Source organism: Heterocephalus glaber, unplaced genomic scaffold, assembly GCF_053883595.1.
Source record: "Heterocephalus glaber isolate CG9 unplaced genomic scaffold, H.glaber_assembly_v1.0 deba00001442, whole genome shotgun sequence".
In the NCBI taxonomy this organism is placed as follows: Eukaryota; Metazoa; Chordata; class Mammalia; order Rodentia; family Bathyergidae; genus Heterocephalus; species Heterocephalus glaber.
The window spans coordinates 2,652,300-2,669,672 of NW_028258296.1; the positions used below are offsets into that span (position 1 = coordinate 2,652,300).

General features: G+C 55.0%; 1 protein-coding gene across 2 annotated transcripts in view; it reads left to right on the top strand.

Moving 5' to 3' along the window:
* Positions 1 to 357: 357 nt before the first annotated feature.
* The window catches only part of Ror1 (ROR family WNT receptor 1), a 302,418-nt gene continuing 285,402 nt past the window's right edge, over positions 358 to 17,373 (top strand). The window contains exon 1 of one of the 2 annotated variants that reach the window (XM_021255603.2): positions 358 to 537. In XM_021255603.2, coding sequence (XP_021111262.1) covers positions 465 to 537 — 73 coding nt within the window. In that variant the 5' untranslated portion in view covers positions 358 to 464. Of the gene's footprint in view, positions 538 to 5,524; positions 6,503 to 17,373 lie in introns of those variants that run through there. The other variant, XM_087212843.1, reaches the window with a different exon arrangement.

Genomic DNA, 17,373 nt, shown 5'->3' on the forward strand with positions numbered 1-17,373 from the left:
CAAGGCACTGCAGGGCTCTCCACGTGCGGCACAGATGGACACACGGCGGGGGCGGGCGCTCCCGCAAAACGTCTCACGCAGCAGCAGAGGAGGGTCCCCGACGGGACACAGTACAGCCGGAAATTAAACCAGCGGGGACACAGCGGCCGTGGGGGAGCCCGAGGAGGAGGAGAAGGCCGGGCCGCAGGCGAGGTCAGCGCCCGCCCAGGTCCTCCGCCCGGGCGTTGGTCGGCGGGGCGGGGTCGGGGCAGCCGTGCGGTGCCGTGCTGGACGGCAGGGGGCGCTGGCGGCGCCAGCCGGGGCTGGGTCTGGGGCGCGTGGCCGAGCGCTGCAGTGACAAGCGGGGCGGGGCGGGGCGGCGGGCGGGAGCTTCGGGCCAGGTCGCGCACCGGCGGCCGAGGCCGAAGACGCCCGGGCCGCGCTGGGGACGAAGGCCGGGCCGCCGCGGGGCGCGGGAGGGAGCGATGAGCCCGCCGCCGCCGCTCCTGCTGCTGCCGTGCGCGCTGCTGCTGGCCGCGGGCCGGGCCGCCGCCCAAGGTGAGAGCCGGGACCGGGGCCCGGATCCCCGCAACCCCAACCGCGGGCCTCCGTGCGCCCCGCGATCCCCGATCGTCAGTCCCCGCGACCCCCGGTCCCTGCGACGCCAGGACTCCCGAGACCCCCGAGCACCCCCTCAGTCCCAGCGATTCCCGATCCCCCGAGACCCCGTGCGTCCCGCGGGACCCGGGCTGGCGCCACCGCCCGGGATCGGGGTCCGCTCGGTGTCAGCGCCCCGGGGCGCGCGCGGGTCAGGCCGCGTGGTGCCCGGGAACGGTGCGGTCCCCGCCGCTCTCCCCAGCCGCGAGTCCTGCGGGCCTGGGTGGGGGTTCGGCTTCTCGGGTCCCCGTGCCCCGGGACCCCGCCGAGGCCCGAGCGCGCGCCGCAGCCACTTTGTGCAAACTGTGCTGTCAGCGGGCCCAGCCCGCTCTGGTGTGTGCGCGACTCACACCAGCGAGGAAACGCCGGCCACGCAAACTCGATTCCGGTTGTCCCAGGTCAGTCGCGGGCGGGAGGAGGCCCCGCGCCCGGGCGCCCCGCGGGGCGCGTCTCCCGCTGCAACCGAGCCGGCCCAGGGCTGCGAAGAGCCGGCCGCGCCTGGAGCCCAGCGCTGCATTCCTTGGGGCTGTGGGGAAAGTTGAGTGAAGTCCCTGGGCCTCGGTTTTAACACGCATGGGGGGCCGAGGGGGCGGGGAGGGTGCGGCCCGGTGCCTCCTGCCCCCGCCCTCAGCCCCAAACCTGCGCGGATCAGTCGAGCCCGCTCTTTTATCATGTATCTTTCGTTTTCAAGCTGGCGCGGTGTTTAGGACAAGAAGGCTCTGGTTTCCTCAGATCCGTTCACTGCAGAAGAAGTTTTTAGTAAGCGAGCGCCTCCCTTTCCCCGTAGAAAGCACGCTGGAGAAAAGTCGTGTGTGGATTTTGATTTCTTGGGGGCGATTTTGGGGAGTGGGGGGAGCAGCATTCCCCGAGGGTGGTTGAGCTAATCCGGGCTCCTTGGGGTAAACATGGGTCCTAATTGTAATTAAGATGTGCATCGCGGGAGGCACCTCCCGGTTGGAGAGCCCTAATGAAATGTAAACAGCTGGTCACGCGGAGGTTTTGCTTGGTGATGCCAAGCTTCTGGCCGCGTGCCAGGACACCTGGGTGCGTCCAGCGTGGTGCACGCTCCTGCACGACGTAAACATCCTTCTGAAGTCCGGCTTTGCCACAAATTGAGATGTAGATAACAAGGCGGTTCTACCTCAGGTAGGGCTCCCAGCTTGGGCCTTGATTAATCCACTTATTTCCTCTCTGAACTCCAGTACTTTGTACTTAACTTTTCATCAGTGATTGCTTTTCGATGGTGCCCCTGGGGGCTGGGGTGGGGAGAGGGAAGATTTCACTTTTGGTCCTTTGCCTTTAAATAAATGTCCCTGGTATGATTTTGCTCAGTGTAACCACCGTTTTGTGTAACTTCTGTCTCCTGTAACTGTTTGTAGGCTCTGAAACATGTCAAAGAGTTTTGCCTCTTCAGTACTCTTTACCGCTTAGCTCAACCCTGGCGTGCATTATTGTCTTGCGGGTTGTCTTCCATTTCTATGAAGCTTTGTTCCCTCTCTGAGGAGCCCACACTCCTGTCCCCGGATGTGAGGTTCCCAAGGTGACCCAGCCACTGGCTCAGGAAGTCTGCTAAAGGAGATTTATTTCACTAATTATAAACAAACAAACAAAACACTCAGCATTTCTCCCATTGCTTTTCTGTTGTTGGCCACTAGGTAATCTTGTTCTTTTTCCCTCAGTGGCAGGGATAGGACTCAGGACCTTGCGTTTTCGAGGCAGGCGTGGCACCACTGAGCTAATCCCCGGCCCCAGGAGAAAATCTTTATCCTGAGTGCTTGGAAGCCATTGATGGTTGTTTCCCAGTGTCCCTCCTGCCTACTTGAGGCTGGACTTGTCTAGGAAGCTGAAGCTTCCTGCCCCCAGACCTCGAGGTTTCAGGAACCTGTTCCGGCCTTTCTAGAAGCCAACTGATTGTGTGGTTTGCTGCTTGAGGTCGGGCCAGAGGTCCTGGGCCATGTGCACCATCATTTTGTGACTCCTCTGTTGCCATTGGAGTAGGTTCTGTCCTGTCTCCAAAGTACAACGTGACTGTCAGCTTTGTTGGGGAAAACAGGAAGGGCCGAGGTCTGGTCACCCCACTGCAGTGGAGAAATCCTACCTGAGACCAGGGTGTGGTGTCACACTGCACTGGCAGAGTTCCACAAATACTTGGTGTGCAACAGTGATTTACCACACTTGCTAGGCTGATCTGATGCTCTGTTGCCCAGGATCCTCTGCCCGATATTTAGTTAGAGTCCTTTTAAAAACTCAGCTTTGGTCTCCGATATCCTTTGTCTCCTCGGGGAGCACACACTCCACATTCTACTTAATGTGTCCCAGTGGTATGTCGCTTATTGGTCAGCGTTGGCCAAGCTGACTACCAGCCCCTTTCAGATGTCTTGAAAATTGCACCGGTCGTCCTATGGGGAGCCGAAGGCTTTGCTGTATGAATTCGTCACATAAGGACATAGGTACCACACAGGCATGGCAAGGGTCCATTGTTTTTTGTTGAGCCAACATAAAATAACTTTCCTGGTTGTACATAAAACTGCTCTTACTTGGTTTCCTTAGTAAAAACACAGTGTGACATTTACAAAGACTTTCCCCCTTTTCTTGCCCACTTGCTGGTGTGGAGGGAGTCTGTGGAAATGGGTGTTGCAGCTTATAACCTGGGAGCACAGGCTACTTTGGTGTTTGACAGACCCAGACTCAAATCTCCCCTTGCTTATGTGAGCGTGCTGAGTAGTCTTCCCGGGCCTCACAGGAGTTTCATGAGGCTGCAGTAAAACCACACAGCCCAGGCCTGGAGAAGAGCCTGGCCTAGTGGGCATGTGAAATCAGCTTGGGGCACGTGAGGCTCTGGAAACAATATGCAAAATGTTCCTGGTTGTATGGTTGTGTCTGTAATTAGATTTCCCAAGAAAACTGCGACCCCTAAAAGACAGGGCCCAGAGGAGTTTGGTGCTAGGGTAGGAAGAAAGGGGTGGGGCCTTGGCCGCAAGTTCTCCTCTGAGCCAGGCAGGGTCTGTCCTGCTGGGACCGCCCCGCCCACTTTCCCGCTCCCTGGTGGGCTGTTAATTAGGCCCCGGGGGAGGCTGGTGAAGGTGCTGAGTCCATATGACCTCAACTGAGAATGGATTTCCCTGAACCCAAGCATTCTGGGACGCCCCTAATTGTGTAATTTATTTAACAAACATTTGGGGCAGTCCTCACAATGGCCGGGTAGCTGTTCTAAGCCACATGGTCCGGTGCTGGCCTGAGGAGCTCGGTTTACAGAGGAAGGAATTTAGGTTCCCAGAGGTTAAGTTTCTTTCTTAGGTCCTGCGGCCCGGAAGAGGCTGTGCTAGGCTTGCAAGCTCCAATGTTTGATGCTCCTAACTACCCGCTGTCCTAGCTGGTCTCTCCTAGTTTACTTCTTAGAGTTTTTGTTCTTTTTGTGTATGGCCCAATGGTGACGTTTCAGGGCGGCCACGGGACATCCCCTCAACCCTATCATCTGGAGAATTGACTTCGGACAGTGGGTCACGGGCTATGCCTCCCCAGGCGCCTGCAGTAACTCAGAGGTGGAGGCTCGGGCTGGCCCGGCCTGCACTGGGTCTGGAGAATCACATTTCTGTAATGAACTGCGACTTTGATGCGGTTTGCGGAGTGTGTCGGGCAGTTGTTTCCCTCTAGCGATGAGCTGTTTTGATGAAGCGCCTTTGGGTTCCCATGTGTGTATCCCTCGGCTTCAGGCGGGGGGAGGGGCTGATTTATTCCAGCGAGCTCTAGGTCTGGGCGGTGGAATCTTCCAGGCCCCCGCTTCTCCCAGGCGGGGACAGCAGTACCATGGACACAAAGAGAGAAGCACGGGCTGCCAGGACCTGAGAAAGTGCTCTGGAGGAGAGGCAGTGGAGCGGGGGACGCCTTGAAAGTCCTTAACTAAATGCAGCTGCTTGTTACACGGAGCCTGACTTGCATGCCGGGAATATCTAAAAAACTAACAAATACAAAATAAAAATAAACAGCAGTAAAAAGGCCCTCTCTTTGTTGCAGTATGCTCGGTTGGGTTTCCAGTTTGTTTAGGAGTGGGATAATTGTGGCATCCGCTTTATTTTGCTAAGGCAGTGAGTCACGGATTGATGTGATGTCCCTGGGACCCCGCCACCTGGGACAGGGCTGGTCCCTTGGAGGCCCCAAGCTCTTGGCCTGAGTGGATTATGCTGGGAGACGGCAGCTGATTTAATGGGACCATCTTGGCAGGGCCAGCGACTTTCACACCCCATCCCTCACTAATAGCAGGGCAGCAGAAGGCCACAGCACCCTCCGATGACAAGGTTGTATAACAAGGCCCTGTTAGCAGTGACTGTCTGTCCATAAATAAGGTTCTACAGGGTTTTGATCCAGAAACTTATTAAATACTGATAAGCAAACCCTCACAATCTTTGGCCTTTTTATAACCCCCATCCTTTTTTTCTCCATAGAAATATATATGTATATATTTTTTTTGAGAAAAAAAGCCTAAAACATCAACCAGAGCACACTGTTTATTTTGTCAAGTATTTCTGTGCAGAATGGCCCTTCTTTGATAGCTGCTTATGTGGTGGTGTGGAGGGACAGAGAGTGGGATTGGAGCCTGAGGGGCGAGGTTTGGATTGAGGCTTGGACGCTACCTTCAGAGCCCATTTCCTTGTCTGTAAAATGGGATGACTGTCAGGCGACTCAGAGGGGTTTTGTGTGAATTAAAGGGTGTCACGGACAGGAAGTGCCCGTGTTTTGCTGGCCCCAAGGTGACCAGGGGCTCGCTGGAGAAATCAGGAACCCTGGCCGGTCAATGGTCAGTATGGCACTTTCCAGGGGACACACTGGGTGGGAGCCAGCATCCCCAGGCATGTGCGAGGGTCTCCCGGGTGGGTGGGGGGGCACCGCGGCTCAGTCCGGCAAAGCCTTAAAACAAAGGCTTTCTTCAAGCCTGCGGCTCTCCGGGGAGGACAGCCCCTCCCCAGAGTTCGGTGTAATTCCAGAGTCCTGCTGCATGGGAGACCTCGGCTTGTAATCTGACCGTTTCTTAGCTCCAATAGCCAAATACTACCCCCACCACCCCCCAGCACAACTTGAAAGAGAAGGAGAAAGGCCATTGGGAAGAAGCACTGTTAGCCATTTACAATTTCTGAGGACAAAGAAAAAAAGTGTGCGCTACTCAAAGAGAGAAGTCCTGAGTGTGGAGGGCCGGGGGAGGGGCGAGGAAAAGGACTTCCGGAGACCAGGCGGAGTCCGCGCTTCGGATTTGTTTTTCAACAGCAAAGCTTGTCATTCAGTGCATTTCGACTAAGGTTTATTACATATTTATTACGTGCAGGATGCGGTGTTAGTGCACAGAAATAAAACATTATCCCTGGCCTCGACAAGAGAGGAAGGAGGGAAATTCTTTCCTCCTGGAGCACCTACTGCGTGCCGGGCGTTTCACTGTAGATGTTGGGGCGCGGTGTCTCAGCTGCCCTTGCAGGATGCGCTGAGTGTCTGGGCCGGGGTCGCGCAGGTGTGAAACTGGGACGCGGAGTTGGAACCTGTGAGTTCTGACTCGCGTGGGGTCCGTTTCGGCCACCGTATCGGGCCATGGGGGACGCGGGGAGCAGCTCTGTTAACTCCGCTCTCCAGCCGTCTCCCACTGGAGGCTGCGGAAGGGTTGTGGAAGGGTTGAGGGGCCTGGATTGGAGATTCCCATCGTCAGGGAAGTGGAGGGCTGGAAAGGGAACGCGGCGCCTTCCGCGCAGGCCCATTGCCAGGGTGCTGTGAAAAAAGTCTCGTGCGGTCCTCCGGAGCACGCGCGGCTCAGCTCGGCTCCCTCCCATGGGCCTGAAGAGCAGGGAGCTCCGCTGTCCCCAGTGGACCACGCACAGCAAGACAGGTGCTCTGGCGTCTTCCCTCGGCAGAGTCCGGGCCTTGGGTGGGGGAAGAAGGGCCCGGGGTGGCATTGGAGTGAATCTGGTGCCCGACCATGGACTCCATACTCGGGACTCTCACTGTGGAGGCAGCGTGCGCCGCCTTCCTTGCCCTGCCGGGTTCATGGACGAGACACCTGCTGTGCTCGTTCGTAGATCCGTGGTCCCGCTGGAGAGACGAAGACGGTCATTGCAGGGCTGGGTAGGGTTCCGATGTGCAGCCGAGGCAGTGATGGCAAATCTCTCCGTCTCCCCCTGGGCCCGGTCTGGGCGACATTTCAGCCCCCTCGAAGTCAAGTGAGGCCCAGTGACTAAATACCAGGCGGAGGAGTGGGACTTTTAAGCTGGATCCAGGCAGGACGGTTAGGCCTGGCAACCTTGGAAGTCCTGAGCTGAAGATGCCACCAGGTGGAAAGAGAGGGGATGCTCTTTAATCTCTCAGCCCTGGTGGAAGCCACCTGCTGGCCCACACTTGTTTAGGTTTTTTTTTTTTTTTGGTAACGAGGATTGAACTCGGGACCTTGCGGCTTGTGAGGTAGGCGGAGGAACCGCTGAGCTAAATCCCCCGCCCACTTGTTTAGGTTTTATGAGAACCAAGAACAAACGAGTATTGTCAAGGCTGAAATTTGGAGGTTTCTCAGTTGCAGCTGCTCGTGGTAAGGTTGTAAACCGTTGTGTGCCTCGAGATCAGGTTGGTGGAATGGTTACATGCTATCATTAGCTCAGAACCCTGGGGAATTCAGAAGAACTAAGACTGGTCTTTGTCCTTGGGAAACTTAGTTTCTAGGGACAGCAAAAGAGCCATTTGTGAAATAAACCCAGCCAGCGGGTACAGAAGAGATAGACGAAGAAGTGGGTTCTTGTGAGATTGAAGACTGCGAAGGATTCTAGAGAGGGAGAAAGATGGAGAGGAGGGAGGAGCTGGGCCTTTTCCTGCTGGGAAAGGGCTGAGCTGTGCACCGACACAGCTGTCTGCCCTGGTCCCCATGCACCTGAGAGGCTTCTGGCACTCAAGAGGGTCCCCAGGGGAGGGGAGTGGAAGGAGGAGCCCGGCTGGTACCTGCTTTTGGTTTTGCATATGAAGGGAGCTGGGTGTAAGTGGGAGGAGGGTGATTCACCTTCCTCCAAAGGTGTAGGATTGGGCTTTCTCCCCTCTGCCGCTGCAGTTTTGTTCTGCAGTGCAGGTGAGGATATCCCAGGCCACGCTTTGCCCACTCAGTGAAAATCCTGAGCACAGCTGTGATTAAGAAAGCCAGCCTACCTTCAGACCTGCACCCAGCCCCAGCCCTGGGGAGCAGCCAGGGCCTTGCACATGCTCAGGAGGTGCTCTGCGTCTGAGCCACACCCCAGGCCTCTGAGTTGTGCAAAATCTTCAGGACAGCTCTCTAAGGTATGTACTGGTTGTTATTCCTGTTTTCCAGATTGGGAAACTGAGGCACAGAGAAGGTGCTGTATGCCCAAGACCACACAGAGTTAAGGGGGAAACCCTGCATTTAAATGTAGGTATCCTGAAGCCAGGGCTTTGTCCTTAATCATTACACCACATTGTGTCTCTACTATTATTTTTTTAGCTTGGATGATTAAAATTCTGTGTAAGATTCTGGGTAAGTGGAAGGTTCAAGATATTTACTGTTGAAATTCTTCATTTGTATTGGCTTTGCAGTTTTAAAATTATTTCATTGCAATATTAGTTTTCCAAACAATCCTGTGAAAGAGGGTTTCTTTCTCTCTCCTTGCTGCTCCCCTATAAGATGAGGGATTGAGGCTGGCAGCTCCTGGCCGCCTCCCTGCAGGGTCCCTGTCGGGCAGGAGTCTGTCCCTGATGCAGCCCCTTTGCTTTGGGCCTCTCTCACTTCCTGATCCACAGGAGTGCGGTTTGGGCTGAGTCTGACTTGTGACAGTTTCCACCAGCAAACACACTTGTTCCATCCACAGAATCCTCTAATCCGCCATGGTTTTGAGAGAGAGTCTGAGCGTTGCAGGTGTAGCCTGGAGCTGGGGTCCCGTAACCTACCAAACTCCCTTGTGAATAGATGGGAGAAGTTTCCAGCACTGGTGATGGCCACAGCGAGGCGCCTGCCAGGGCAGACTGGGCCTCACGGACCGGTGGGATCCAGTCTCGCCGTCCCCCTGCCAGGGCAGCGCCTGCCAGACCACTCTGAGACCGGCGCCTCCCTGTGGATCTGAGGGCTTCACGGTGCGGCCCTGGGTGAGACCCTGGGGAGGGCGTGGCTCCATGCCTGCATGATGGCAGCTACCTCTGCATGCCAAGAGCAGCAGCCTGCCTTAGAGAGCCTCCGGGACACGACGGGGCTGCGCATCTAAAACTCAGCACCTTTCCAAGTGTGATCTCAGGCGTGGTTATCGCTGAGGCTAACCTTGGGGCTTGGAGGGTCTTCATTTTAGTTCACATGTGCTAATTAGCACATCTCTGCAGTACATCATTCCTCGTGTGGAGTTGTCACATACCCACAACACAGCTTAATTCTTTTTACTTCTCTGCTCCCTCCCTCCGACTCTTGGTCCTTCCCATTTGCTAAAGATCTCTCTCCCCGTTTCCTCTCCTCTGTCTTTCATTTTGACCTTTGATGTATTTGTACTTCGGGTTTCGCATGTAAGAGAACCCGCACACTATTTAAGCTGTGTGTCCGACTGATTTCACTTAGGGTTACGGTGTCGGGAGCACCTGGAAGCGTTAGGTTATAATTAAGAGAATGTTTCTCGTGGACAGGGACTTTTTTGTGGTGTGTGAAGGGTGAGCATCCTAAGGTCAAAATAGACCCAAGTCCTAGATACCCTTGAAAGGCTCCTGTCTGTTCTGCACAGGAAATGGACACCGTTTCTGGGTGAAGCTGGACATGAAAGCAACTCATTCGAGAGACCATCTGCCCACCTTCGCTTTTACTCCGACTGCAGGTTTCACGGCCCACAGAAAGCCCACACTGCCAGGGTGAGCTGGTTGCTTGTGTCTCCCCCACCCAAGTGGTCAGTGCCAGCCCTGCTTGTGCCCGCCCTGGGGAAGCAGCGCTCAGCCGGATGCGGACCCTTTACCTCCGGGGCCCTCGAGGACTATCGTGGCCAGTGGAGGAGCTCGCAGCCCTGGGTGCTGCCTGCCTGGGACTGGCTGTTTAGCGGACTCCGCGGGAGCAGCAGTTGTCAGTGCCCTTGTCCCAGCAACCCGATCTGCACGCAAGGGTCTGGTGTCCCGCAGCCAAGGAGTTGGAGTTTTGCCTGTGGCCTGGTGGCTTCGATGGGGTTGAGCCTGCTGCTGAGACCTCCCGGGGGCTTCCTGATCCCAGGCACCCCTTTTCCCCGGAAGAGGGGAGAGCCAAGTTGAGCATGCCTACTGCGAGCGGCCGGGTGCACTCTGAGTCGGGTCCGGGACTGGGCTGCAGTCCTGCCAGGGGAGTGAGACAGGGCGGGTGTGGGGCTATCAGCCTGCTCCTGGGAGTCAGCGAGGGTGCCGGTGCACCTGGCTTCCTCCAGACTTCGGCAGCTCGTCCCCAAGTCACCCGTCTGCCCACCCGCTGTCCTGCACCTGCCCTGTGGCACCCCCTGCGCAAACTGCCGGGAAGTCGCTTCCGCCGGTTAAATATTTGTTTAGCAATTAAAGTGGCTGCAGGAGAAGTGAGTGGAGTGACCGTGTTCCCGGGGAAGTTTGCCTTCAGGGAGGGGGCAGGGTGCGCCCCCACTCTGAGCGCTGCTTGCTCGGGCCGGGCCTTGCTGGGCCCTTTCCCTGTCCTGCAGCCCCAGGCTCACTCCCAGCACCTGCTCCCTCCAGGCCGCACCACCCCTGTCGTCCCCTCTCCTGTCCCCCTCAGCCTCTGCCTTTCCTTCCCCATGGCCGATCACCGCACACACTCAGATGTGGCCCAGCATCCGCCGGTGTGATCGAAAAGTACGGTGAATGTTTAATTTAAAAAATGATTACAGGAAAAGGCACATTGCCAAACCCCCTGAAGCTCCCCTCTCCTGCACTCTGAACCCCTTTGCCCATGGTTCTTGCCGCCTGCAGCCACTCGAGCACCGGGTTAATGCCCGCTTGGTCGTGGTTCTCCGTCACCAGCAGACACTCCCAGGGCCGATCCAGTGGACTCTGTCTCCGTTCACGCTGCCTGGTTTACTTCTCTGTGGGAGGGCCCTGCTCACTTGCCGTAGCCAAGGATTCTAACTGCACCTTATGCAGAGCAGCTTAGAGCATCTCTTCCAGAAGTGGAGGAGTTAACCCGAGAGGCTGTTCGGGCTGAGTTACACCTGCTGTGGGTTGTGTGAGCCCTGGAGCTCAGGCAGCTGTGCTTCCAGATGGAAAGTCTGTGCGAGCTCCTGTTCACAGGGAACAAGCTCAGCCTCTGCTTTCTCAGTCTGGAGGGCAGTCCAGCTGGGGTGGGGCCAGGGTGGAGGGACCCACACTTGGCAGGTGGCAGGCATCTGAGCAGGCTGGGTACCAGCGCTGGGCTGGGTGCCTGGCCTTGCAGTATGGGTACTCAGGTAGCTCGAGCCCGGGGTCCCGGCCGCAATGCAGAAGGAAACCCGGAGGAGGGGAGTGGGCAGGAGAGGTGTGCAGGGAGAAAGTGGGTCTGGGGGCAGGCAGACCTCAGCCCTGGATGCATGTAGAGACAGCATTGGCAGCAAAGCCTGCATTTGTTTTGCCAAAGGAGCTCACAGGAATCTGCTGTGAGTAACTCACGTCCTTTGGTTTCAGCCCGGTGACCTCCCAGCCGCCCTGTGAGCCACAGTAAAGCCGTGAATGCCCCCGCACAGAGTAGGAGGGAAGGACAGAGGTGAAGAGCTGGTGATGGGTTAGGGTGGAGCGGAGGGCCCTGAGCAGGGGTCACCCCGACTCTGTCCGCGGAGGAGCCTTGCAGGAGGCGGGGAGCGAGGACTAAGCCCCCGGAATGTTCTTGGTCAGCCATTCAGCAGGGATCGCTCACATGGACCCTCACTGTGCGATTAGGCGGGTGGCAGCACTGAACCAGGCGCAGGTGAGGAAACTCGGCTGAGGTGGGAAGAGGGCGCTGTCCACGGTGCTCCAGATAGGCAGCTGTGGACCTCGTGGTTTGCAGAGGAAACGGTCTGGGCGAGGCTGCTGCTCATCTGCGGGGTGCCCAGGGCAGGAGTCCAAGTGTCCGAGGCCTCTGTCTCAGGACTGTAAAATGGGCCAATACGCAGCTGGGAGTTAATGTTGTGCTGAGAGGAGTCTGGTTGTTGTTAGTGTTCCTGCAAGCAGATCCAGGGAAAATGAGAGAAGAATGGAAGTTTGCAACATGCATAACTCCCTTTGCTCCTCGCCTGAACATTTATTTTCTGTGAACTTCTCTGGGTGAACTGACATGAGCAGGATCTTTCTGAAAGGGGAGGTAGCGTTGGTGCCCAGGATTCTCATATTTTTAAAGAAATTATTTGCTTGAGGTCCTAGAACTTCTATTCTTCTGTCTGTTTTTATAATATCAGGCCACCTGTTACCCCAAACCCAGAATTTTCTTCTGTAGGTGGAGGGTATTCCACGGTGTTAGGTGACCCCAAGTCATACTCTCCTTTTAAATTCTGTACATTCACCCCAGAGGCCCGGGGAATGCATGACTAAATCCCAAGGCATTTGGAGCAAAGGATATTACAATTTGGGGCATCATCATTGTTATCATTACTGGGAATGGAACCCAGGACCTTTGCATTGAGCTACATCCCCAGCCTTTTTATGATACAGGATCCTGCTGAGTCACTGAGTTGCCCAGGCTGGGCTCAAACTTGTGATCCTCCTGCTTCAGCCTCCCAAGGTGTCAGGATTGCAGGTGTGTGCCTTCATACCTGGCTTGGGGGTATTATTATACATGGGAAAACCGAGGTGAAGGTGTGTCTCCCAAGCTCACCACTAGTTGCTGATGGCTCTGGGTATTCTTCCTCCTGTCTGGTGAGCAGTGGTGGTCATCAGTCAGTCCATTTATCTGTCAACGGAGGACCAATCGAATGCGAACCGTGTGCCAGGCACAGCACTAGGTGCTGGGAAGCCAGACCCAGGGATGGGGGACTGGGACCGGTCTCCGAGCTCATCCAGGGAATGCCCTTGGATGCTCTAGGTGTCTGTTATTTGCCTGCTGGCCCATGCCCTTCCTGGACACCCAGGAGGGCCGCAGAGGTGGCAGTGGCTGCAGGTCCTGGCTGGTGACCGCTGCATGCAGCCGTGGGGAGTTGACCTGTCCTATCCTGCCCCATCCTGCCATGCACCCAGGCCCGGCCGCGTGGCTGCCCAGACGCTCCTAGCCGAGTTTCCTCCCAGTCTCTGTCCCCGATGAAGCCACCAGGCTGAAGTCAAACGCTGGCCCTGTGCACTCAGCAGAGCCGGGGTCCCCATCTGCATGGATTGGGGTGCACAGCACCCACCTCGTCAGCTTCCGGGAGGAGGAGGAAGCTGAGGCAGTGGGGCGGGAGAGAGGGCCGCTGCTGGCTGGGCCAGGAGTTACCACACAACGCTCGTGCTGAGCACCCAGGAGAGACTAGAATTCAGCTCCTGGCCTCTGCATGTGCCTGTTTATGTTTGTGTATATTTACATCGTTGTTTTTGAGGAAAGGAAATGAGATTTCCCTCTTGTGGGGAAGGAGGGCCTCAGCTCGTAGCAGAAAGAGCTTGAGACAGAAAGTCAGTAGGCTGGAGTTGTCTCTGAGCCTTGTCTTCCACTGGCTTCATGATCCCAGGCAAAACACTTGCCTTCTGAGTGCTTGACTGGAAGGCAGCAGGGCTGGAGAGGCTCTGTGGACCCACAGCGTCGCCCTCACCTGGAGCTGTGGACAGTGCAGTTTCGGGTTCCTCTCCAGACATCCTGCCTCCGAATCTGCACCCTGACCACATCCTCAGGTGCCTCACAAACGAGTGAGAAGCATTATTTTAACGGATGACGCTGCTGTCGCAGTCTGGCATTCTGTGTTCCCCAAGTGTATGTGAGGCTGTGGCTGTGAAGTTTGCACAGGAGGAGCCAGCAGTACTTGTGCTAGTTCTGGGCGGGCGTCCTCAGGAGCTGGCCCCTCCTGCAGCAGTAGAGGAGCCCTAGCATTGCCCTCGGCCTGTGAGGACTGTGTCTGTGCAAAGCGTTTAGCTGCCTAGTGTGAACACGAAAAAGGTGTTTGTTATTGTTACTGCTTTTACCAACTCTGCATGTTAAATTTAGCAACTTCTTTTTCTTTTGTGGCACAGGGGATGGAACCCAGGGCCTTTCACCGAGCCACATCCCCAGCCCTTTTTTATTTATTTTGAAACAGGCTCTTGCTAGGTTGCTAAGTTGCCTAGGCTGGGCTTGAACTTTGATCTTCCTGCCTCATTTTCCCAGCGTGCTGAGATGACAGGTGAGCACCACCATGCCTGGCTCGTTGGGTTTTAGATTGTTGCCCTTATGTGCCCCCATGTGCTTTGTCTCAGGATGTCTGAGAAGCAGACCATCACGTTTGCACTGAACACCTCCCCGCATAATCTGTGGAAACGGGGCTGGGGAAGGGAGGGCTTGGGCCTTGAGCAGTGACCGGAGAAGCTGCCTTCTTGGCACTAAGTCTCCTGATTCTCAGAAAGTAAGACTCCAAGAGCCGTTCTCCAGGAATAGCCAGGTGCCTTCTACACACTCCCAATTGTTACTGACCTGGGGAAGCAAGAACTTGTGTTAAAATCAGGGCCTGCTTCAGAAGTGTGCATCCCCTGCAACTGTACAGGGGCCCTCATGCTTGGACTCCATGGCTGGTTTAATGCTCAGCTGTCTTGAAATTCTTAATATTATTTTAAATGTGGAGCCTTGAATTTTTATTTTGGAGAGGACTTGGAGAATTACGTAGCTGGCCTTGGCTAGGACCATCCAGGATGTCCCTCCAGTGACACCTTGGCAGCGCGTGTGCCGGAGCATGCGTGACTGTCCAGCACAATCTCTCAGGCATGGCCTGCAGGGTCTCATCATCAAAGATTCCCGGGTAGGATCTTTCCCAGGCAGACGCCGGCCTTGGGACAGCTTCTGTGTACATCTGCTGTTTACTAACGTGGATAACCACATTTCTTTTGCAAAAGGACGGATGGCTTTTCAGAACCACTCCTGAGCCTGCAGTTTCTCTCAGTATGCTAAAGAAATACACTGGGGCAGCGTATTTTTGTCTCCCATAAAGCATTGTTAGGAAAATTAGAGTGAATATATGGAAAGCTCCTGGAGTCGTAGTGGCTGGTAGACAGTAGGTTCTCAATAAAAAATAGCTTTTCTTATTATAACATTGATATGTAGACAGTTTTTATCAGCTCACTTCCCTTCCTTAAAGAAATTCTTCAATGATGTGTTAGTCAGCTTCCTGTCACTATAACAAAACCCCTGAATCTATCAGCATAAATAAGAAAGGTTCTTTGGCTCACAGTTTCGGGATCCAGTCCAAGGCAGGTTGGCCCTGCTGCACTGGCCTTGCAAGCCCCTCACTGCCCTAGGCCATGTGGCTTGAAGATCCAGACACCGTCCACACTGCTGCCTCTCCGGAGTGTCTGAATCTTCTAGGACCTGGCTGTGTTGCTGTCTTCCATCTCTCCCTCCGTGTCTTGTTCCCCAGGGGCCTCTTGCACTCCTGGTTGTGGGGTTCCATGTGGTCCCGGTTCGCGAGCAGCATCTGTGTGGCTGTTGATCACCAACCACAGCGTGTCCTGGGAACTGTGTCCAGGCTGCCCGTTTTCCGCCTGCGTAGTCCTCTCTGCTCCTTCCCACTGGAGCTGGAGTGTGGTTTTGCATTTGAGCCAGGAAGAAAAAGCACTCCCGGTTTCCTCTGCATCTTGTTTGTTTGTTTTTAAACAGCCAGGCCAGGCCGTATGGGGATTGTGTGTTTCCATGTGTGTCCCCTCTGGTGGAGCCCGGGAGGGGCCTGGGGGATATGGCTCCGCCCTCCGCCTTCTCTTCAGTGCCCCACAGGCTCCTCTGCAGGTAAATAGGCACTTAGGAAATACTTGTCAGATCGGTGGATACTGGGCAGTTCACGTTTTTACAGCAGACAGGAGAGACGAGGGGCTGCCTCTCAACTGGAAAAACGCTGTTTATTATTATTAAAAACGCTGTGCAGGTCATTTAGAAAATATGCAGTTGGATATCTTTTATGGTCAAAGGAGAAGATCAGGATAAAATGCTTAATTGAAAGCAGAAGCGAACGTCGCCCCGGTCACGAAGGCAGGGTCGCTCGGCCCCACAGATGGGCGGCCAGACTGGGAGACAGGGACACTGGGTGCACAGAGGAGGGGCTGTGGCTCCCACGCAGTGGCTGAGATGTGAGCAGGAGACGCTGTGCGGTAACTCGGCCCCTATAGCGATGCTTTCGCTGTCAGCGACGAAGATGCGATGGCTTGTGGAGTTACTACACTACGGTGTTTTCAGGGCGTGTTCTGCAAGGCGCGGGGCCTTTCTCTCATTCTTCTTGGTGCTGGGCCTGCCACGGGGTGCCTGGCTCCCACCTGCTCAGTGGCACAGTGCTGCCCACGGTGACCAGCAGCTGGGGAGGAGAGGGCGGCAGTGCCGTTGGTGACATCTGCCGCCCTGGGACCTCAGACCCCTGAGAGGGACAGTGGGTGGACCTGGAGTTGGGAGCCACCTCCCCTGGCCACCTGAGCGCATTACAGTGCAGGAGCCGGGGCTCTGTGCACCTCACGGCCCCGGGCAGCGCTGCGTCTGAGGTCCCCGAGTGTCTGGGACTGCGGCTCTGGAGAAAGGTGAGGGGGTCCTCAGCCTGGACCCCAACAGCCTGGATTCTCATCATTCCAGGGTAGACCCCGAGACAGTGACACTGGCTGCGAATCCCAGAGCTGCCACTGTGCGGGTGTGAACCAGGGGCCTTTGAATCTCGGGTCTGTTTTTCATTGTAAAATGTTGTACATCTCGCGGATTTCACTTTTGTTTTTTTGGGTGAGATTAAATGACATAATGTAATGTCCTTTGCATGGAGTAGGAACTTAATGAATATGAATTATTGCTGATAATACTATTCTTTAGCTGAGCTGTCATGCAGAGGGCTGAGTTAACTGTGATTGTCATCACTGCCGTAAGTTTTTATTAACATATTTTGTGTGATTTAATGAGTTGTTACAGAATCAGTAGAGTTTCTGTTTTCAATATTGCAAATTGAATGGAGGGTCTTCACACTGAGCTCTGTCCCCAGCTCTTTATTTTTGATTTTGAGGTAGGGTCCTGCTAAGTCACTAAGTTGCTCGGGGTGGGCTCAAACTTACGATCCTCCTGCTTCAGCCTCCCAGAGTTCAGGATTGGAGGTGTACCACATTATGCCAGCTGAATCGATAGCTTTATGTCCATACCCTAGTCATACAGGGTGAGTTTTCCTTATCCAAAATTCTTGGGACCAGAAATGTTTCAGATTGTGGATTTTTTCGGATTTTGGAATATTTTCGTATACAGAATGAGACGTCTTGGAGTTGAGACTCAAGTCTGCACACAAAATTCGTTTGTATGTAACATATACATGTATCCTGAAGGTAACTGATATGATAGTTTCAGTAACTTTGTGCATGAAACAAACTCGTGGCATCAGGCCTGTACTCAAAAGGCTTTGGATTTTGGAGCAATTTAGATTTTGGATTTTTTCTTTTGAATACTCAGCCTGTGACCCATCCCCTAGGGCAGCGGTAGTGAATCACTGAAAGCCCTAAAAGGTTTGTCATCGTTGACCTGTGGGTTCCAGTTTTGGCTTCTCTAATGTGGGTTGGAAATGTAACGAAAGGCATATGTAAAGTACTCGGAATGGAGAATTCTTTCAGATATTTATGCCTGTCCCCCACCCGTTGATACTTACAGCTTATATGGTGCCTTTTGGGGGAGGGTGGAAATTATTTTAT